The 23,284-nt window shown below is 40.9% G+C and overlaps 3 protein-coding genes across 8 annotated transcripts; all 3 read right to left on the bottom strand.

Moving 5' to 3' along the window:
• Positions 1–308: 308 nt before the first annotated feature.
• On the bottom strand, positions 309–3,046 carry LOC116220708 (myb-related transcription factor, partner of profilin-like). Its single transcript, XM_031568689.2, has 2 exons — positions 738–3,046; positions 309–625 (listed from the first exon to the last, which is right to left on the bottom strand). The coding sequence occupies exons 1-2, from the start codon at positions 1,234–1,236 to the stop codon at positions 375–377; spliced, it is 750 nt and encodes a 249-aa protein (XP_031424549.1). The 5' UTR covers positions 1,237–3,046; the 3' UTR covers positions 309–374.
• A 5,388-nt stretch (positions 3,047–8,434) lies between these two features.
• LOC105892646 (tumor susceptibility gene 101 protein-like) lies at positions 8,435–15,780 on the bottom strand. 3 transcript variants are annotated; one of them, XM_031569124.2, is made up of 10 exons: positions 15,281–15,780; positions 14,792–14,879; positions 14,438–14,503; positions 13,452–13,615; positions 12,170–12,296; positions 11,644–11,701; positions 11,340–11,431; positions 10,943–11,145; positions 10,362–10,605; positions 8,435–9,703 (listed from the first exon to the last, which is right to left on the bottom strand). In XM_031569124.2, the coding sequence occupies exons 1-10, from the start codon at positions 15,320–15,322 to the stop codon at positions 9,681–9,683; spliced, it is 1,107 nt and encodes a 368-aa protein (XP_031424984.1). In that variant the 5' UTR covers positions 15,323–15,780; the 3' UTR covers positions 8,435–9,680. The 3 variants fall into 3 exon arrangements, with proteins under 3 accessions (XP_031424984.1, XP_012674397.1, XP_031424985.1); XM_012818943.3 differs by having other exon boundaries at positions 10,366–10,605; positions 15,281–15,771; XM_031569125.2 differs by lacking the exons at positions 14,792–14,879; positions 15,281–15,780 and adding an exon at positions 14,765–14,783 and having other exon boundaries at positions 10,366–10,605.
• Positions 15,781–15,885: 105 nt separating this feature from the next.
• LOC105892642 (tumor susceptibility gene 101 protein-like) lies at positions 15,886–22,053 on the bottom strand. Of its 4 annotated transcripts, XR_006152460.1 has the most exons (10): positions 21,787–22,053; positions 21,319–21,406; positions 20,994–21,059; positions 20,305–20,468; positions 19,712–19,838; positions 19,248–19,360; positions 18,777–18,988; positions 17,858–18,126; positions 16,601–17,535; positions 15,886–16,303 (listed from the first exon to the last, which is right to left on the bottom strand). XR_006152460.1 is itself a non-coding variant. In XM_012818939.3 (7 exons), exons 1-7 carry the CDS (start codon positions 21,826–21,828, stop codon positions 18,872–18,874), a joined length of 717 nt encoding a protein of 238 aa, XP_012674393.2. In that variant the 5' UTR covers positions 21,829–22,053; the 3' UTR covers positions 18,726–18,871. The 4 variants fall into 4 exon arrangements, 3 of the variants coding, with proteins under 3 accessions (XP_042563968.1, XP_012674393.2, XP_031424986.1); XM_012818939.3 differs by lacking the exons at positions 15,886–16,303; positions 16,601–17,535; positions 17,858–18,126 and having other exon boundaries at positions 18,726–18,988; XM_031569126.2 differs by lacking the exons at positions 15,886–16,303; positions 16,601–17,535; positions 17,858–18,126; positions 19,248–19,360 and having other exon boundaries at positions 18,726–18,988; positions 21,787–22,051.
• Between the last annotated feature and the right edge of the window lie 1,231 nt (positions 22,054–23,284).

Here is a 23,284-nt window from a genome sequence, read left to right as displayed (position 1 = left end):
ACTGGATCACTGAGAACTGCCGTTCTACCGTCCCTCTTATGTTACTATTGAATCTACAGTATAAAACTCTAAATTAGATCTAAGTTTATTTAGCAAATTAATGTTTTCATTATAGAACAGATGAGGGGAGTATGCATTAAAATAATGTATATTAACCTAAATAAGAACTGTTTCTATTGCATCGTGTAGTATAACCCACTCATGTTATTATCCATTATACTTCTGTAGATGGCCTAATGCTGAGAAACATGTATGTATATTGAATGTCGTCGAAAAAAAAACTTTTCAACATTCATTTGACTGTCACTATTATTTGATACAGTTTACAATTTATCTACAGAACACATCTCTTCAGTAATACTCAAACAAGGGTGTCAGGGCATCTTTTTGTTTATTTGGGTGAGGGTATCGTTCATTTTCGCCATTGTTGCTGCAAGCGCTTCCAGTGCCCCAGCGATTCTCTCCTGGCTGTCGGCGATTCTCAGCTGGCTGTCCAGCACCGCCTGAGTTATTATGTCACCACGGGCCCTGGGTGCACGCGTGGCAGCGCTGATGGACGGCCGGGCTGGTGGGGCAGCGCTTGTGGACGGCTGGGCTGGTTCTGCCTCAGAATCATCAGTTTCATCTGTGAATAAAATAATGGGTAATGAATGTATGGGGGTTGGGATCATACAATGCTTGGCGCACTGCAATGGCACATGTTTCAATTGGATATCCATTGTGGGAGATACGCTTACCGTCCGTTTCAATTTCTCGCTTAATCAACGGGGGAGATAGGATGGGTGATGGGGCCACGGCTGCTGAGGATAGGTGGTACCCCTGGTCTGTGTCCATATTATCAGCACCTGGCACACCGTCGACTGGTTTGGCTTCCATGATGGCCTCGACGCGCTGGTCCCTCTCAGACAACCCTGGGTCCGCTGTTCCGTCTCCAGTGGCCAGCATGTCTCTCCTATGCTTGGAGATTCTTTTTTTGGCCTCTGATTTCACATCAGCCCATTTCTTTTTAACTTCAGCTGCTGTGCGCCCCTCTCCTGACACCATGTTAATGTCACCTGTTATGTCCTCCCATGCCTCTTTTTTTTTGCTGGAGTTGTACCCCGCACTTACAGGACTAAATAAGATGTCACGCTTACTCTCTACACCTTGAAACAATACCTCCATCTCTGGACCGGTAAAGTTAGGTCTTCGTTTACTGGCATGTGCGCCACTGTTGTTTGCTTTCCGCTTTGACATGATTTGAAATTGTGTTGCTGTTGCATTACCTGTGGGTTCTGTGTGCACAGGAGTCTATCGCACTTATAAGGAGCTGGCAGGGCGATTATGTATGCAAATTCAGGTGTACGAGAATGCACATTCAATTTAAGAATCCTCATTCGGGGGAGCGCAGCTGAGAACACGTTGGCCGTTTAAGAACACATTTCCACGTATTCATGAATCTGGCAGGGAGCTTTCTTAGGGTTGGTATTACGAGGTTCGTAAGAAGACATTAAAGAAAGTGTTCGAGAGTGAGGTCCATTGGTACTATCCTGACAACAGCACCAATATGTTGGTTATCTCAACCGATTGGACCGACACAACACAAAGGCAGACCTCATGTCTCTGAGAAGCAATACTAACGATAGCCCTTAAATGGTGTGGCGAAGCCAACTACCAAATAACCTTGGAAATATATATCAACAGTTATGTTCGGTGAACAAAACAGATAAAATACATGAACGATGGCAAATGTAAACAGTCCTATGCTTAGTCAGGTAGTGAGTAGCTAGTATAGTTGAGAAAAGATGGTGATGTCCTTAGATTGAGAAAGTTGTCCTATCTGTGATGTCGTCTTTGTACACTGCAGTTTAGGTCGGAGGATTCGATCGCTCGTTCCGTTGTAGTTTGTCTTCCCGATGTCGTGCTTCGTTTGGCTTCGGTTGCAGAGTTAGTTAGCAGTTGATTACAGAGAGGTGGGCACCCTTGGATGGAGGCGAACGATAGAGAAAGATACAACTGGTGGTCTCTGTGGTCTAGGTCGGGGGGCGTGGTTAAAGTGGCATCGGGTTACAGTGAAGTAGATCAGTCAGTCAGTAGGTCCCGCTCACTCTGCAAAGTTCCCCTTTGTGGGTTAAGCCAAAAACAGCAAAGTAACGTAACTCAACAAATGAAAATGTACACATGTGTATTCAAATGAACATATACTCAACCCTACACATACACTTTTCGGAGGTCCATCCCAAACCAGCTAGTGATTAGACACTGACCTAAAGGCTCAGTCTTTCTACTTCGAGATATGCCAACCAAGTGCATCTCTGTCAACTGTTAATGCAATGGTGGGTAGCATATTAAATGCACGCAAATATTTAAGGAAACGTGGGCCATCTGAGAGAGTGAGAACACAAAAGGAAAGTAAAATACATTGGACCTCATTCTCGAACGCAGTTAAGAAGAAAGTAAACATACATTTCTTCTTAACTCCATTTACAAAGTTCCCGCGACAATTCACTCATGAAAGTTTTCTCATCTGGGATTCGTTCTTAATTTGGAACAGTAGCAGTCGTAAATCCATAGACATAGACGCCGCATTTGTCACTACCCGATCCCAGTCGCGCATGCGTCACTTTGCGACACTGTCGACAGCGAAGCCGCGCATGCGTCACAACGACAGATCATGTAAGATTGCCAGTTTCGATCATGGAAGACAGCGAAGACAGCCAGTTTCACCGAAACATGACAGTTTACTTGAAAACGAGATAGATGGTGTCACTATGGAGTAAGAAGATGAGGTGGGGGATCACACAGTCTATCAAATATTTTTTGGAAGAACACTGTTCATTAACAAATATTCTTGGGAATATCATGATCAGAGTAATAGCCCAGACAAACAATAATAAAGATCACACGTATAATGCTTGGACCCAAACCAGAACTGTTCAAGTGGTAGAAGTCACTGCACTATTTTGCACTCCGGCAATCATGGTAAAGGGAACATAATTAAATATTACATTAAATATACCCACATTATGCGTTAAGACAACCCCCAGTTGTTGACGTTGAGCCTTATGCTGTAAGCCGTTTACAACATTATTAAACATTACGTTAAATATACCCACATTATGCGTTAAGACAAGCCCCATATGTTGATGTTGAGCCTTATGCCGTAAACCGTTTGTGTCTGAGCATGCGCGACTTGGATCAGGTAGTGAACTACCATCGGGCGGTGACAGTGACAACAGCATTGACTGCTTCGGCCAGTTGCTGCGAAACGTCAACGTCGCCGCCATATTGGAGAGGTGAATACTGGCCTGTAAACAAACGCAAGTAAACGGAGCTGCGGTTTTTCTGAATAAAAAGCACTAGCGTTTACATTTCTCAACCAATTTCACTGAGTCGTTTTTATATACTTCACGTATATCATGTATATGTCTATGCGTAATTATGCCAGATTGGAGAGCGCCCATGTTCTTAAAAGCTGGATTTGTGAGAAATCGTTGGTGATTGCGTTCACATCAATTCTGCAGACCAAGATCACTGACCTCTGCCTTGGTGACAGGCAAGATCTACCTATTGAGGCGTTGAGAGAAAAAGACTGTCCAGACTCCAGACTGTACTTACAACTAAACTTTTTATGTGGCCTAATTGTAATTGAATGAAATCACTTGGTCCAGCTTTTAAATTGATGTGACCAAGAACACACTAAATTACTTAATTGCAGTGCAACATAAAAAGGAAATTATTTGTTGACAGCACAAAATATGAACAAGAAAAAACACATTTGCAATGAGCAGGCTGGATATGAACTGTTTTATTTATCAACTGAAGTTACAACACAAACTGACAAATTTCTCATGTGACTCAAGTCAGTGTGATGGCTGTGACTGAAAACTGTCTGTGAGTGCCTTGTAGTCAGTATGGTGTCTAAGGCAGTCTGTGAGGTGTCTGTCAGTAAGCCTGCTCCTTTATTTAGATTTGGTGATTTTCATCTGCGAAAATGCCGTTTCAAAGAGGTAGGTTGATCCAAAGTAGGCACTCACTTTTAGTGCACATGCACTGAGGAGAGGAAACTTCTCTCGGCTGACAAGTCCCCAAAAGTCACTGTCCCTTGACCTGGCTTTCAGCTCTATGTCATTTTGCATATCAACCATCTCCATGTCCACTCCACCCGGCAAAGGCAAATGCTTTCTGTAATTTGGCTGCAACCTCCTCTGTATAAATAGGCAGGAATGGGTTTGAAACAAATGCAGCAATATCCTCCATGACGCCTAACTCACCAAGGTAAAAATAAATTCCTCTTCCCATTCTGGATGGAAATGGTAGGGTGTCGCTGCCTTTTGTGTAGAATTGATTGATAGATTGTAGAATAAAGCAGGCATTTATACCATTCAGTCAGGTAGAATACAGGAGATAGACACACCCTGTAATGGCAGTGGGATGGGTGGTTCACCTGTGGGGGAGCGGGTCCTCTGAGGGGGGAGGGGATGAGAACAGAGGACAAAGGGGGAAGGGGTTGTTGATAGCAGGAGGGATGCTATCTGTGGGCAAGGGGTTCAGATGCTAATGGTTCAGTTCTCAGTGAGACAGAGTACACATCCAGGGGTATGGGTTACAGAATCAGATGATACAAAATGATACACTTAAGGTGTTTTTATGCTTTTACGACTCCGTTACTCCGTGGTCACACAGTTGCCTCGACGGACTCATTTTCATTTATGGTTCTCCGACGGTTGTGGGTGTTGTAAAACATTTTTTTTTTTAAAGATGGCGGTGGACCAAACTCTGTAGATGGTTGTATTTGTATTTAAAAGTTGTTTGTTTGACTTTTTTTGCTTAGATTTTGTAAAAGTTACAGAGAAATAGACACTGTGCAATGTAAAACCCCCATTACTGTAACTGAAACATACATCTGAGGGGATTTGCGAGGTGTCTGAGCCAGCTATCTAATGTTGGCATACTACCACTCACAAGGTAAACAGCAATGTATTGACAGATTGACAACCCTCATTGGGCTCATCTCTGGGGGGGATGAGTCCGCTTACAGGTGGGAGATTGACCATCTGGTGACCTGGTGTGGGCAGAACAACCTGGAGCTAAATGCTCTGAAGACAGTGGAGATGGTCGTAGACTTCAGAAGGAACCCAGCCCCACCCACCCCCATCACCCTGAGTGACTCCCCAGTCGACACTGCGGAGTCCTTCCGCTTCCTGGGCACCATCATCTCCCAGGACCTCAAGTGGGGGCTGAACATCAGCTCCCTCACCAAAAGAGCTCAACAGAGGATGTACTTTCTGCGGCAGCTGAAGAAGTTTAACCTGCCAAAGACAATGATGGTGCACTTCTACACCTGCATCATCGAGTCCATCCTCACCTCCTCCATCACCGTCTGGTACGCTGCTGCCACTGCCAATGACAAAGGCAGACTGCAGCCTATCATCCGTTCCGCCGAGAAGGTGATTGGCTGCAATCTGCCCTCTCTACAGGACCTGTTTGCCTCTAGGACCCTGAGGCGGGCAGGTAAGATTGTGGCCGATCCCTCACACCCGGGTCACAAACTTTTTGAGGTCCTTCCCTCCGGCAGGAGGCTGCGGTCCATCAGGACCAAAACCTCACGCCACAAAACCAGCTTCTTCCCGGCTGCCGTTGGCCTTAGTAACAAGGCCACCTGACGTGGACTCTCATCCCGCCCCCACACCTCAAGCCTGTGTTATGTTAACACACACTACATTGCACATTGCACATTGCACATCCACTTTTGCACTCCTGCCCTGCTTTTTGTATTGTAGTACTTATTGTGTTTGTGTAGTACTTACTGTGTTTTTATGTTTTATGTTATGTGTAGTACTTACTGTGTTTGTATGTTTTTATGTTTACTGTATGCACCTATACATCAGAACAAATTCCAGGTAGGTGTAAACCTACTTGGCAATAAATACTATTCTGATTCTGATTCTGATTCTGATTGACGGAGTCGGATAGTTAAAAAATTTGGGAGGTGCACGTCAGGCCACGGAATGGTGCTCGGAGAGGGCTTTCCGTGTCTCCGATAACAGACAACCATAAATTGCGCTTTAGTTAATGTCTGTTACAGTAGAATAGCAATATTCAGTTCCATCTGTCTATGCTCACACAAGAATTACTATGAAACAACCAATTAGAAGAGGAAAACATCAATATACGATTCAGCAGTAAAGAAGAGGTAGACACAGGTAGGTATCCCCCCCCCCCCCCCCCCAAAGAAAACAGACTGTGTATTGGGCTTCTTGGAAGGGTACACAACAGAAATGTCATTACAATCACACCCAATCCAACATGATGTGAACAAAAATGTCATGGCATCATCTGAGCGTGTTTTCTGATGCGTTTTACATGTTGTATGGCATAGACTAAGGGTTCTTGTAGGACCTTTGTAATCCCAATCCATTTCTCCATTACCTGTAAAAAGATAACAAGTATGCAAGGGATTTTTTTGAAAAACAGAGTACACTGTAAATAATAAGGTAAATATGGTAACTATGGTAAATACTATCGGTTTGTGTCATTAGAAATGAAGAAACAATTGTAATATATCTTGGTAAACATTAGAAGAATCTAGTGCATGTGATGTCAAGATTAATACAAGCTGTTACCACCACAGCTGTTTTGTCAACATAGTATCTGTATGAAGTAGATTTTCCATCATGTTCTTAGAATGACTATTTGTCAATGATTTTAAAACTACACATTGACAAGACTACATATTGCACCTAAAAGCCCCATTCCGGAAGAATTCATATTTTTTTCCTACTGAGCTACTCTAAAGTTATGGAGTATAGCTCACTTTTACATCATTCTCGTGAATACAAATCGCACTTCGAGGCCTGTCCATTTGGGACAGTATACATGTGTATTTGTTGACAAGCTGAAGGATATGGAACCGGCAAAGACATGGGGCTGAAGCCAAAGAAGCATGTAGACTGACAAGGTAGAGTAATATCACAAGATTTTACTCAAATATGACTCTGCATAGTTGTATTTATTGTGACATTGGAAATGACGCTAATATTACCTAAGAATAACACAAAAAAGCTGACAAATGTTAATCTAGCTGAAATACTGCTTGCATTTTCAGTCCATATACATTGTTTCCTAAGCATTTGAATGTGAAGTATGTTTAATCTAACAAAATGTTGTTGGCGACATGCTTGATATACATTGGACAGTGTAATTTATTACAAGCTAGCAGAGTTAAGTTTTTCAAGGTTGCAAACTCCAAGGCTTATTGGCATGAGATTGACTAAGACTGATCAAACTTTTGGATGGAAGATATATTTATTTGGATATAGCGGTAAAACGTTTTTACATTTAATGTTCTAAAAACGTATATAACGGAAAGAAGACTGGTTACCCTGAGAGAAGATGTTTCCTCTTCCAGTATGACCGACAGAGAGGGTGGGATGACGTCTATAGGATGCTGGATTATAGAGACTATGGGGCCAAAAAATGGTAGGAAAGATTCCCTTGCTAAGATGACAAACCGCAATCTTTTCCACACAATATTCTATTCATTCTTTATTGGGATAATTTCTTTGGACATATTTCTAATTTATTCAGTAATACAATACAAGACTCTGGTGACTCAGAGTGCAAATTAGTTGAGATAAAAGGTGAGTTTGGGCTGTGAATAAAGACCTCTGATCACTGCTGCGGGTTTGACTGGTCTTTTTGCCACATTGGTAGGGATCCACTACTTTCCATTTACAGGTGAACGTGGACTTGATCTTGTAGAGAACATTCTAGAGAAGAGAGCGACAAAATAACATAATTTATTAAGATCTAAAGACCATATATTATTACTGTCATTATGGTGAAATTTGTTATAATAGATATTGAGAGAAATTTGAAACTCAAGTATGTATGTGTGTTATTCATATGCCTTTGTGAGCTGAAATATCACGGTTCTGTCTCTGTATGTCTTTGATTCTTAAGTGCTGGGGTCTCTAATTCTATATATGTGCTTAGAAGTGTACCTTCTGTGTGTGCGTAAGCGAGGGCTGATAAGAAAAACTGGTAGTCCTTCTTTTTTGCCTTGCTGAAGCATTTCGCTGCGAAAAGCATAGCAAGAGGACCTCAGAAGTTGGGAAACCGACCATGTGGTTATCTCTGCTGACATAATGCTTTGGCTTAAGAGAATCGCTAACTTCAACCTATGTAAACCTTGTGTGATGTGTTTAACTTTGCTTCTCTCTTATCTGCTGCAGTCTGGGAGTGAGCCAGGACTCTCTCTCGTCCTCTAGGATAGGGGTGAGCCCGTGCTTCTCTCTTGTCTGCCAAGACATGAGTGAGCCCGATATGCATATTGAATAAAAAGATACTTTTGGAGTCTGATGTAAACTTGACTGAATTTACACCTAACATAATTGGGGGCTTGTCAGACAGAACAGGTTCACCAAGAATTGTCATCACACTCCACCAAAGATAATGTTAATATGATTTTAATGAAAAGACTAAGCAGAGTATATAGGCACTTAGGCAGTGGCACTGTATTAATTCATGTACACAGTAATTAAGAAAATCTTAAATTTCAAAAACATATTCACTGCATACTGATAGTGCATTTAGGTTTGTTACAAAAGTATGAAAACTGAGATTATATTAAAATTATATGTACCATATTAGTCTAAGCATAAAAAAAAACAATTCAATACCATGAGAATTTCCCGACACATTAACCAGAGTATTACACAGTTATCAATCATAATTATGACTGGACGCCAAGCTCACTGTGCAAATTCATTAGGAGTGTACAGATAAAGAGGTCACAGTTAGTGAGTCAATCATATACATACTGTTTTGAAATCTTACATTAGTTTAAGCACTTTCTCAAACTGAATAAAAGACTTGACATGTAACTGTTTTGTCAACTGGATTGGATATGTTTAAAAAAAAAAAAAAACGTTCCCTTTAAAAATAAGGCTGACTTCAGGGAATATTTATATTAACCCTACAATGTTTACTATGTAAACAGATTTTTATAAAGTGTCAAACAAGAAAAGATAAGAAAATGAAATAAAATTGGTCCTTCATTTGAACTAGATTTGGTTTTGTCAGACATACCGTAAGAGAGGACAACAAACAATTCACTCTTTCCAACTTAGTCTCTCTCTCTTTTTCTCTCCCTCACACACACACACACACACTTTTTCCAAAGTCAGCTCAGCATTACAAAAAGTGCGTTAGAATATTACAGCAATACAAAATAGCTGTATTTGTACATCGCATGCCAACTATAGATTGTATTGTGTGGGCCTACATATATAAATGTAATGTAGAGCATTTCAATGTATAGGAATGTAGAACATTTTGAGGGCGTCTGCCAGTAACACTTCCCTTCTCTAACTGATCCCTCCGATATGGCAAATGATATTTCAACCGAAGTGATCACTTTGGCCACTCCATCACTTGGCTTATGTAGACGGTGGTTTCCCTCTTCAATGCCTTAGAGGATCTAACATCCATTACACTTACAGTGAAGATAAGCATGAGGCATACAAATCCTCAATCCAGTTTCACTTCTAATTGTCGATATGCATTAGTGTATGATGGTGTGTGTGTGTGTGTGTGTGTGTGTGTGTGTATGTGGGCAGTGATTTAGTGCTCAGTAGAGCTCACTTAGGCCAGCGGTTTTTCGAGCTTTCTGCATTAGAGCCCGTAGTTGGAATTGTTTACGAGAGAGAATCCGGACATGCTGTAACAACAACAACATGTGCATTAGTAATTAAATCAGTAAATAACAACATTCATTAAAAAAAACTATAGTCGCTGGAGTGAAAGGGCTGAAGGGCTACAGGGGTAAGGAAAAGGGCGATGAAATAAGTGATTGGGACAGTAGAAGACATTATGGAGAGGGGAGGGAAGGCATTAAAAAGATGGGTATGAGAACAAAGCTGGGGAAACCAGAAGGGTTCAATGAACAGGCTTCAACCTCGCCTTAATGTTGCCAAATTAGTTTTTACTCCACAAACCTAATTTAGAAACTACGACGTGTATTAGAGCCACTGTAGGTAAAAAAAAGAAAAAGCTGGAGGGGGATAATATTTAGAGAAAAAAAAACTTCTGAACTTCTGAGATTTAAGTCGAAAGACAAAATATTTTTTTTTTACAATATTCTCTGAGATTATAGAGTCATACATTTGCAAGATTATCCCCTTCCCTCAGCTTTGTGATATTTTCACCTACAATGGCCCTAACGTGCCGTCGTAAAAAATTGGTTCCCAATATCCAACATCAACAAGAAGCAATATATTTTAAAACTAGCAAAACAACAAGTCTGCAGGTGAAGAGTATTTACTGTGGTTGAAGTAACTCTCGTAACAGTGTCATCCTAGCTGTTGGGTGATACTTACTCACCTTAAGGAAGACCTCCAGATCTATGACTCCTCTGCGGAGGGCTTCTCCCAGGTAGAAGATGGTGTCTTCGATGGCATTCTCCTCTGCATACAGGTTCAGTATTTGCCTGTAGAGGGGTGCTGTGGGAACAATGACGTCATCAATGTCGTTCTTCTCAGACTGGTTGTCCATCTTCTCCAGCGTTGCTTTCATCTCATCGTCCTTCTGCTCGAGGAGCTCAATGTTTCTGTCCACATCCGTCTGAAGGCATGAGGCACATATGTGAACACGCACGCACAAAGTGAGGAGGCCTCAAGGTACACCTACCCACCATCACGATCCAAACTCATCAACAACAACACAGGACTCAGGATTATCTCCCCTAGGCGAGGCTTAAAACCGCGCAAATGGCAGTGGCTTAGGCTATACAGTAGACAGCTCTGAAGCTACATTTTGAACACCCAAACATCCTTTCAAAACAGCAATGGATTGATTCTAGCATTAAAAGTTCTTTAAGACACTGTTATAAATAAACATATGGAAATGTTCTTTCTCTCACTTTCCCCTCATTCCCTCACTGTCTCTCTCTCTCTCTCACCATCTCTTGTCCAATTCTGGTTATCATGTCCTCCAGCTTCTGATGTCCTCTCTTCAAGTCCTCCTCTGTCTTCTTAAGAGCATCAAGCTCAGCCTGGGCGCAGTCCATCTCTTCTTTCATCCTCCAGCGCAGTTTATCACTCACCGCCGACACCAGGGACGCCCTGATGGTGTCCTCACCAATGGTGGCATCACGACCAGGGCCTGAACACACACACATACATGTACACACACACACACACACACACACACACACACACACACACACACACACACACAGTACAAACACAAGCACAAGCAAGGCATTAGTCGCTACATATCTTACGGTTGGACAGACTTTGAATGATGAATGAGAAATCCAGGGGTCATACTGAAATGACCAGTGAGCAAGCCCCTACCTGCGGCGACAGTGGGAGCTGGGGGGGTGAAGTGCCCTGGACCGGGGCTGGCAGGGTAGGTGCCGGTGGCAGGATAGGGGTAACCCTGGAAACTGCTCAATCAAAACCAAGATAAAGAATACAGTATGTTGTGCATCAAGAAAGCGGTTTCTATTACAAAAAGGCTTTTCTCCCACGGTTTACCCAATATTGCAGATACTAAGCCTTTCAGTACAGAAAACCTGTACCCCATGGTGAGTTAGCATTGAATGGCATTGAATTTTAAGGGGAACTTTAGGGAAGGTTTGGGTAAGAAAAATCACACCTGAGGTTGGGTGAGCGTGGAGGGCCATAGGCGGCAGATGGGCCAGGCATAAAAACAGCTAGAACATAAAAGGTTTAACCAACAAACTAGTTATGCAAACACCAACATAACCAAATAGCAAGAAAAAATGAACTCAAATTCAAATGGGTTATACAGTGCTTCTACAGTGTGTTTATGATGATTCACCCTGGGGGCAGTTTCAAATATTTAACTTTGAATGTCATATGGGATGTGGTAAGTGTGTCCAACTGTAATTCAGTTAGTTAGTTATTGTATACAGTGCTTGAGAGTGAATCAGTGATAATAAAAGTAAAGTACAGCAGCAAACTGAAGTGAGTAACATAGCTACATTTCAAATAGCCTGTCTCCTGTCTGTCATTCACATAAGTTACACCAATCACTTCGTTCAGAAGTATGAATGTATTGCAGTAAGATTATAACTGTATCATTGAGAAGTCACTCTCCAGCAGAGAGTGTTGCCCTGGGACCAGTTTTGAGTCTTGTGCGGTTGTTATTTGTAACTTACTGCTGGTTGGGCCTGCTGTCTGGAAGGCCGGGTATGGTGTTTGTGTGGCTGGTCGCGAAAAGACAGGTGGCTCTTCCCCAAACACCAAAACCATCACCTGGATTAGGTTTAACAAGTCTGACTGGGGCTGACAACAACGAGGGGGTGAAGAAAACCAGAGATGTGGTTAGTGCACAACACACACACACACACACAGGATCGGCTAATGCCAACAGAACAGACATTTAAATCCAGTCAAAAGGTGCACGCCACATTCAGAGCACATATTATGATATGATTTATAAGTCGTTTGGTGAGAAAACAGAAGATGTGAGGAACCAGAGAGAGATGCAGCCATTAGTGTCACATTAGTGTGTCTGGCTCAATTCACTAGAATGGCATTTTAACACTGTGAGCTACAGAAAAACAATGCTGTAAAATAATACAGTGACAGGATGACAATGAACTGGAGGGCTTTGCCCAGTATCCATGCACTCTAACGGTGCAAACCCATGACACCGTTACGAGCGACGCGATATTCTAAATCCATGCATTTTAACGGGAGCCAATCCATTGTGACGTAGACCACCGTTTTGGGCGACACGACCAATAAAAGTTGGAAAAGGTTGAATCCTATGCAAATGAGGAGCGATTTTTCCCTGCAGCGGCCAATCAGATTGTTTGGTGTCGTCTCTGACGGTTTGAAAATGCTATTTCCACACGCTACAACACGCCCACTCAAAGCGATGGAGGCGTATCGCGTCGCTGTCATGGGTTTGCACTAGGGGTGGGAATCTCTTGGCACCTCACGATTCGATTCGATTCCGATTCAGAGGTCAACGATTCGATTCTAAACCGATTCTCGATTCTAAACTGATTATCGATTATCAATTCTAAACCGATAAAACGATTATCGATGCATCTCGATTTTTAAAACATTTGAGTTTGCTACTCAGAGTCTCAAATCACTTCCTACTTTGTGTTTGATAATTAAAGAAAATCAACAGATCTATTTTTTTTATTAGAGAAAAAAATGTTCCTTGTCACAATTATGACTTTCTATGAAACAATGCAATAATCGATGCAGCTTGCATTTCAACACAAAATATTACAACTTTTTTTTATTAAAAATTCTTTTATGAACTTTTCTGAATCGAGACAGAATCGTTCTAGAGAGAAATCGAAAAATCGATAACAATCACAATACAATAACCTCACAAGACAAGTCATGTTAGCAAAATGACAAAAGGAGGCCACAGGAAGCCCATTTGACCAGCAAACAACAAGGTTGCTCTGGACTCACAGGTTTCCATTTGTGCAGGTAGGGCAGATAGACTTTGCCATTGGCGTCCACATGCTTCCCGGTCTTGATCATCATGGTACTGGTGGGCCTCACAAAGCAGATGGGGGGATTATAGGGGTAGGTGTCCAGCAGCCACACACAGATGGGGATGTTGTAGGTATTCCCTACAGAGAAAACACATAATTCCCTGAGTAACACACAGATGCAGAGGGCACATTTGCACACTTCTGAGAGAACCATAATGGAGTCAGATTAGACATGGAGACAAAGGACTATGGAAATACAGAGGGATAATTTGCTACTTGTCCTATAGTCTACCATCCACGTGGAAACACGTTTATATTTTTGCAAGTGCATGCATCTCTTTATTTCCTGGATTATAGCTTCCCAAACAAAGACGTTGGCCTCTCTGTCTACAGTGGTATTTTGTCTGACCTAAACTGCAAACTAAAAACAACATGACCATGAATGTTAAAATAAGCTTGAAGGACAAAACCAGCGAATTATTAATATTGCAGAGGGCACATTTGCACACTTCTGAGAGAACAATAATGGAGTCAGATTAGACATGTAACAAAGGACTATGAAAATACAGACTACCTGTGCTAAAGTTTTTTTATAGTTTGTATTTTTTGCAAGTACAAGCAGCTCACGTGTCCTTTTTTGCTAGATAATAACTTTCCAAACAAAGATTTGGGACCTTTCCCATCGAGGACAAGAACACCACTTGCATCTCTGTTGTGTCTAGTGGTATATTTTGTCTGATATTTTGTCTGACACCATTTTGTCTACATCCCATCTACAATGAATGTTACAACAGGCTTTAAGGACAAAACCAGCTAATCTTAAATTTGGATAAATAATGCTTGGTCACTGGATCTACTACAGCTATACAATGTGATCAATAACCAACCAACCAAAAAAAAAAGAATGCTTTTAAGACAATGTGCTCATGTCTCTGTATAACAGGTGCCACTTGTTTTTACCTCTGTAATTGACGGGCACAGTCCCTGCCAGGCTCATCAATTCCTTGCTGGAGCCATCATTAAACACTGAGGTAAAGTGAGACCAGAAAAGTAGAGTTAAACTCTTGTGCACACAATTATCCATTACAGAAGAACATAGAGATCAAAATGCACTACAAAACTAATTTCTCTAACTCTAACATTTTATGACACGATACAGCTTACACAATGACATGGTGGAGTAGGTTTATCATAATTATTATGTTTTAAAATTGTATTGCTTGTGACACTAATATGCAGCTAAAATGAATTTGGAATGTAGTATGACATAAATTCTCAAACACGTACACCTTCACACCCAAGCGTTCACCATACCATATGAATCCATAACAGGCTTGAGATCTTTGTACGGAGTAATGACATTCATGATTTCCCGCATTGTCAGATCTCTGTATTTGTAGCCCTGTGTAAAAATAAAAAATAAAATAAAAACACCACAATTTCATACTTCAGAGACGTCATCTTTCGAAGATAATCTGGAAAACGGATGCTGACGTTTACAAGTGGACAGAAGTAATTATATTTGTCAGTTGGGTATACGGCATGGAGTAACACATTGTGCCATAGACAAGACGAACAGTTTCAACACAGTAGCTCTTAACAAAAAGGACACGAGCTACATGTAACGTTAGCTTAGCACATAGATCAACATGTTTGTTTGCATCCATCACACATTTGAAAGTAGTTCGCTTCCACACTGACGGCGTCACCACGGAAAATTATAATCTGGACCGAAGCAATGCACAGATAAACCACACATGTAGATTGAATTAGACCGAGGAAATGTAACAAATCGCAACTCACCTTTGCCAGCATTTTCCGGAGCGAATTCTCGTTGTTTGCCATAATCCTAACGAGTCCCCAAAAAGGACGGGACTAAGGTTTTATTTCACTTCTTCACTGTGACAGACTATGCCTCATTCGATCACATTGGCATTATATCAATGAAAAGTGGAAAACAGCAGACTAAACGTCAAATCAGACCAGCTTCAGGAATCTGGAAAACTTCCTCATAGTTTCTAACCAGCTGACTGAATGGATAACGTGGGCGCGTTCGAGATACGCACTGAGCGCAGAGTCTGTAGACAAAGGCCTAAATGCTGGAATGCTGATATAACACCCGATTTCGCGATTAGGATTAGGCTATATACTACCATCTAATACCATAACACAGCCTACGTGTTGATCCCAAACTCAAAACTGAATGTATGTTTTATCAGAAAAACATGCTAACAGCCAATGGCCTGGCCAGTGACAGCACACTTTTCATTGGTCAACTCAACCCAAAAGAACAAAAATGGAATCCGAGTTGCAATGCAGAAAGATGTAAACAGAATGGTTTTCACTGCTAAACTTCTGGTCAGAATTCACATATGTGTGGTGTGACCAAAACAATAGTAAACACAAGATTTAAAACTTACACACAAGACAAAAGTCCAGGCGTATATTTTATTATTTTTTGTACATTTCAGTATAAACTATATAGACTTTTATAGTGTTGACTGTAGAAATAATTTTTGAATATCACCAAACAATGCTTAATATCAACATTCTGTTTTCCTTTGAACTAGTCTATGGGTCCTTAAACTCTCCCAAAACCAGACGACTCCTTGATAGCTCGGGTAAGAAGTGCATTCATCTCCTCCTCTTCCACACCTCTGGGCAGAAAGAGACTCAGTGAACAGGTGGAGGCATACGGTATCCGTGAGGGACCCTCCTGCTCATAAAACTCAATGACTGGCTCCCCTGGGAACCCAAGACAGGGCACTGAATGCATGCCTGTCCAGAACACCAGCAGGTCCTTGAAAGTCACATCTGTGGCTTTTTCTGATGAAAGATATACATAGAAAAAGTCAGAGTCAGGAAGTTAATTTGCATAATTCCCACCAATAAGCTACTCTTGTAACATTACAGTTTTATGGTCAGTGATCATTGTTATAGGATGGCATCTTATGATATTTCTACACATTATACTGTTAGATAAGGTTTTTTTCTCTATGTATGGAAGCACCAAGGTATATGAAGTCACATGTTACTACTAACTCCATACCTTCTCCAACAGTTCTATAACTTTATAATACTAAAGCCTAAACAGCACACAAAGAGGGGGAACATTAGAAGCACCCTGGATTGCGATGAGGAACATTTCCCATCCAAACATAGTTTCTTCCTCCCTCTCTCTCTGGTTGCTTCCTTGTGGGGACCAGGAGATTTTATAGAGGCCCTTAAACGAAGGCAGTGACATTTCTCGAGATGTGCTGGTGAAGATGGGTAGGAAGGCTATCCAGTTCCTCTCAACTTGATGCCACAAGTTCCCACAGGTGTTCATCCCCTCAATGAACTGTTGGATCACACTAGCAGTCCTGAGTAAAGCAGAAGTAACTTCCAAATGAATGTAGGAGACGATTAGTGCATGAGAAAATACTTCAAGGAAAACTTTGGGATTTATTAACCTGGGCCCTATTTTTAGATATTTTTGGGTCCAAAATTTTACTAGGGACACCTAATCACCATTGGTATTGGTATTTAGTTAGAAAGCTAACACCGGCAACCGCAAAACAGCTATACAATGGAATCCTATGACGCAAGAATCAGCGTTTTAGTAAACCTTTTTTTTTGCCACTAGCAAGCTCATAAATGTTATTATCAATGTCTGACAACATGGAAAGGATCTTACATAGATACACCTGCGTCTGTTTACCTCAATACCTGAAAAGAAACTGTACAAAATGACTGTACTGTCAATGTTATATCTGTCTCTTCTTCCGGACTCTGATGTAGCAAATCATTCAGTACTTGTGGTCGATTTGTAATGTTTCTCCTGATGTAAACATTACAAAAAAGCCCCCCACCATGATAATCAACTACAGGAGTAAATATACATGAAGTAGAAGTACATATTACCTGAAGTAAATATAATGCTTCACAACCTGTGTAAAAACTGTGGGTATGTCTTTGATTTTTGCAGTAAAAATTCCAGGAACACCACAATCTGAGATCCAGTCTCCTAGCTCACTGCACAGGGACAATAGTTGCTTCTCTGTAGAGCACTGCTTAATCTTAAAACATAAAAAAAATATATATTTTAATTTTTTAAGGTACATTATTGTGGAAACTTTTGGATGGAACAGATACGACAAAAAAACAAAGCAAACCGCGCTACAAAGCTCTTTAATGACACATGGATGGACACAGCTGGATAGCTTCAACAGTAAAAATATATATACAGTATATATATATATATATAAACATATTTTTAGCATATTCATATTCGTTAACATTTATAAATAGTATGTCCTTATGTAACATGTACGTACATCATAAGTCTGAAATATATAAAATAGAGAATCAGTGCAAAAAGAGAAAAGAAGACTAGAATACCTTTTGTAGATTGCCCTGAACGTTCCCATCGGGGAGGTCATGATAGTCAAAGTGTTGTAGGTCTGCTTTTTGAGTGCACATCATCTGAAATAGTGCTGGATGCAGGGCACAGATGCCTGGTCCATTGTGGAGAACAGACTAGGCTATGAACATCCCAGCTGTCCTGTATTTCTCCTGTTCCAGAGCTGAGAGATCATAAGTGAACAGGACCTTATCTTTGAAGACCCTCAAAGATGCCATAGGTTGATGCCACATCGATCATTAAAAGCCTGTTGTGGATAAAGATAACATGCTTTAAACTTTGTAATAAAAACCACAGAGGTTCCGGAAATCTGTGAATATCAAGTGAAGGGTTTCACTGTATATTAATATTTAAAGGTTGTAGTCCTTCACAATGGTAAAAACTGTTGATATTTGAACTCAACAGCCATTCAAACACATCCCTCCCTTCAGTTCTTCTAAAGCAACATTGGAGCATGATCCATGTTGTTGTGGGAGATTACAGCCAATGAGGGCGATGTTCTGACGTAATGGAGTTGTGTTCTAGTTCGTGCAGCAGATGGAGAGCAACTGCAGCGCCTTACTCTGAAGACTGCAGCCACCTTGCTCCCACAAGGTTTTAGTGCTATGTGATATGGTGACATTCTGCAGTGCTGGAGAAAATTGAAGAACATTTCTGACCAACATGCATTATTTTAAGTCAGTGTCGGTGCTGCACAGTGCCGGATTAAGTCGACTGCACCCTAAATTTCCCATTTATGGAGCCAGGATTCTTATTATAATCAACGACTACCTGTTTAAGAATTCTGTACTATTATTGACATAATTTAGTTATTTGTATGTTTTTCAATGCTTCCAGATAAAATTCAGCCTTTCAAGCCTAGATTTTATTCTTGTGAGACTGACTTGGTGTAAACACCTGAAAAACTCTCTCATGGGTCCACCATAATCGGCAGCCTCTTCCCCAACAAATTCCACATGTGGTGTCCTCTTCTAGGAAAAATAACTCTTCTTTCAAAGAGCGATGGCATCCTTTAGCACCCTTTTTCGGCGAACCACAACTGGGGTGGAACCACTTTCTTTGTTCTTCATGGTGAATGTCTCCAGGATCTCACATAATGAGAGTTCCTCCTGAAGTTTGAGAAGATAGTAAAATGACTAATGTGCTCAACACATTTGTTAAAAAAAAAACACCGTTCGCATGATGAGTTTACAAAGTCAGTGATTAAGCTTCTGTCGGTGATGAACTGATGAACCATAAAGAGTATAATGCCATAAACAAACAGCATATCTTCATTTACCTCAATAGTTCAAATAAATCATTATATGCCATTAGATTTATGTTTGTTTTAAAAATAAATGTGATCACTTGGATCACTTAGACGTTCACCTCAAGCAACTGTGCTTCATTTGCATCCACATTGGAGATGGTAGGAAGTGTGCCAACAAGGGAACCTCTGGCAGCTGTCTGTCTGTGATTCACTGAGGATGTGCTAGAAGGTTCTGCAAAGAATGTGTGGTGTCTAACGTGTCAAACTTTGGTTTGAATGTCATATGGGATGTGGTAAGTGTGTCCAACTGTAATTTAGTTAGTTAGTTAGTTAGAGTATACAGTGCTTGAGAGTGAATCAGTGATAATAGAAGTAAAGTACAGCAGCAAACTGAGGTGAGCAACATAGCTACATTTCAAATAGGCTGTCTCATGTCATTCACATATGTACACCAATCAGTTTTTTCAGAAGTATGAATGTATTACAATAAGGTTATAACTGTATCATTTAGAAGTCACTCTCCAGCAAGGAGCGTTGGCCCAAGACCAGTTTGAGTCTTGTGCGGTTGTTATTTGTAACTCACCACTAGTTGGGCCTGCTGTCTGGAAGGCCTGGTATGGTTTTTGTGTGGTGGGTCGCGAAAAGACAGGTGGCTCTTCCCCAAACACCAAAATCATCACCTGGTTTAGGTTTAACAAGTCTGACTGGGGCTGAAAGCACAGAGGGGGTGAAGAAAGCCAGATATGTGGTTAGTGCGGCAGGCAAACAGCACAACACACACACACACACACACACACACACACACATAGGTAAGCTAATGCCAACACAAAACCCAGTCAAAAGATGCAAGCCACATTCAGAGCACATATTATGAGAGTCATTGGGTGAGAAAACAGAAGATGTGAGGAACCAGAGAAAGATGCAGCCATTAGTGTCACATGACTGTCTGTGGCTCACTTCACAAGAATGGCATTTTAACACTGTGAGCTACAAATAACAATGCTAATGGCAACATGGACAAACAATATTCAAAAAGGTCAAAGGATGACAATGAACAGGAGGGCTTTGCCCAGTAACCAACCATGCACTCTCAAACTCACGATACAACAACCTCACAAGTCAGGTTAGCAAAATGACACTTGATAAAAGGAGTCAACACAGCAAGCAAGGACTCACAGGTTTCCATTCGTGCAGGTAAGGCAGGTAGAATTTGCCATCGGCATCCACATGCGTCCCAGGCTTGATCATCATGGTACTGGTGGGCTTCACAAAGCAGATGGGGGGATTATAGGGGTAGGTGTCAAGCAGCCACACACAGATGGGGATGTTGTAGGTATTCCCTACAGAGAACATTAGAAGAAAAGAAAAAACATAATTTCCTGAGTAATACACAGATGCAGCAGGCACATTTGCACACTTCTGAGAGAACAATATTGGAGTCAGATTAGACATGTAACAAAGGACTATGGAAATACAGAGGGATAATTTGCTACTTGTCCTATAGTCTACCATCCACGTGGAAACACGTTTATATTTTTGCAAGTGCATGCATCTCTTTATTTCCTGGATTATAGCTTCCCAAACAAAGACGTTGGCCTCTCTGTCTACAGTGGTATTTTGTCTGACCTAAACTGCAAACTAAAAACAACATGACCATGAATGTTAAAATAAGCTTGAAGGACAAAACCAGCAAATTATTATTATTTGGATACGAAGGCTACAACAATGTGTGCTTAAAAAGGCTCCTTCCTTGGTTACTGCAAACTACACTTACTACACAATGTGGCCAATAACCATCCGTAACACTGCATACTTTCAAGATCATGCATTCATGTTTCTGTACTAGGGGTGCCATTTGCTTTTACCTCTGTAGCTGACTGGCACAGTCCCTGCCAGGCTCATCAATTCCCTGCTTGAGCCATCATTAAACACTGAGAGGGGAAGTGAGCCAAGAAAAGTAGAGTTAAGCTCCTATGCACACAATTATCTCTATACATTACAGCAGAACATGGAGTTTAAATTCACATCAAACTAATTCCTCTAAAATTCTATGACACATTATCTTCTACAATGATATGTTGTATTTTTACATATACTTTCACAAAATTAATGTTTACCTTTCTAGCATGTGATACTAACATACACAACCAAATAAACACTTACACCTTCACACCCAAGCGTTCACCGTACCATATGAACCCATAATAGGCTTGAGATCCTTGTACGAAGTAATGACATTAATGATTTCCGCCACTGTCAGATCCCTGTAGTTGTAGCCCTGTGCATGAAAAAAGACAGTTTTATACTTCAGAGAGGTGATTTAGGGAGGCAAATCTGTAACAACTGTGTAAAATGTAAATTACACAAGAAATGACATTTATGAGCTGGGCATGGGGTAAGAAGACGGTACAAGACTAAAATGTTAATCACAGAAGCTCCAAACAAAACTGACACAAGCTACATGTAGCTTTGCACATTGATTAACATGTTGAATCCATCACAAATTTGAAAGTAGTTAGCTTCCTATCTTCCACACTGATGGCGTTGCCAAGAAAGAATATAATCTGCACCGAATCAATACATAGATACAACACATATGTGAATTAAATGTAGCCTAGGTTAAACTAGACAAAGGAAATGTAACAAATCGGAACAAACATTTGCCAGCGTTCTTCGGAGTGCATTTTCGGCGACTTCCATTTTCTTAAGGAGAGTCAGAAAAGGATAAGACTAAGGAATCTCTATTTATTTAACAACCGATTGTTATCCGATAATTCCGATTACGACTCGGCTACCGCCAACCATATAATATCACAACAGCCTACTCAAAAAAGAATGCATGTTTATCAAGAGCGTGCAAAGACCCGACAGGTATGGCACACCATACGAGCGTCCTGAACAGGATAGTGAAAGCAAACTTTTCATTGGCTGTGTAACCTTACCGGAACAACAAATTAAGAGAGTTGCAATGCAGAAATAGGCGCACAGCATAGTGATGCATTATATGACTGCAGCACAAAGTGCAAGAATGAGTGTGTGTCGCTGTCGCTACACAATGGTAGTCCTTTGGGGGATCGTAGTCCCTCACATTGCGCATGCTCAGACACAAACGGTTTACGGCATAAGGCTCAACATCAACATCAACATATCTGGCTTGTCTTAACGCATAATGTAGGTTTATTTAACGTAATATTTAATAATGTTGTAAACGGTTTAAACGTCAACATATGGGGCTTGTCTTAACGCATAATGTGGGTATATTTAATATTATATTTAATTATGTTGTAAACGGCTAACAGCATAAGGCTCTACGTCAACATATGAAACGAAACTGGGGAGAGACTTTTTGATCCTCCACCTCATCTGTTTTGTCCACTGTGACAACATCTTCTTTGTTTTTAAATAAATGGTCATGTTTTCAAAAAACTGGCTTTCGTCGCTTTTCTCCATGATTGAAAACGGATCTGTCGTTGTGACGCATGCGCGCGCGGCTTCGAGTGTCGCAAAATGACGCATGCGCAATGTGAGGGACTACTATCCCCCAAAGGACTACCATCGTGTAGCGACGAGCATGGACGGATTATGAAATCAAGGGCCCGGCATAAAAGCTTCCTGGGCCCTCCAATTCACGGACAGGCGCAGAGCAACAGTCCAATCACCCTGTGCTTACGTGACATATTCAATACCTGTAGATTGCCTGCGGGAGTCACATCACATCAACACATGATGCAATAAGATGTATTAATGTATTTCGATTGCCAACAAATAGCACATTAGTGGACAAAATAAAAAGTCACCTGTATAGCCCATCATACAAGATTTACAAGACTAATACCATAGGCAGTAGCTGTGTCTGTTCAGCTTGTTTCTACCGCTACTGCCACTGACCTAGTTAATCCAGTCACACAACCAGTCAATTGGCTTGCTAAACGTACTATAGCGTAATTTGAATAACCTTGATTTAATATTTGTAAAATTAAAATAAATATGCTTGTGTCCAAAACCTGTTTTTGTTTTTGTTCCAGTGCAAGGCATGGTAAAATATTACAGAGACATAATCTGCCTAATTATAGTTTAGATGGATATTCAGGTATAACCACAATACACCTAAATAGGCTATAACATCTTCATTAACCAGACTTTTTTTTAGGGAAAA

Source organism: Clupea harengus, chromosome 6 (assembly GCF_900700415.2).
Source record: "Clupea harengus chromosome 6, Ch_v2.0.2, whole genome shotgun sequence".
In the NCBI taxonomy this organism is placed as follows: domain Eukaryota; kingdom Metazoa; phylum Chordata; class Actinopteri; order Clupeiformes; family Clupeidae; genus Clupea; species Clupea harengus.
Note: the sequence above shows the minus strand (reverse complement) of the source record. Positions and strands in the feature narration are given on the sequence as shown.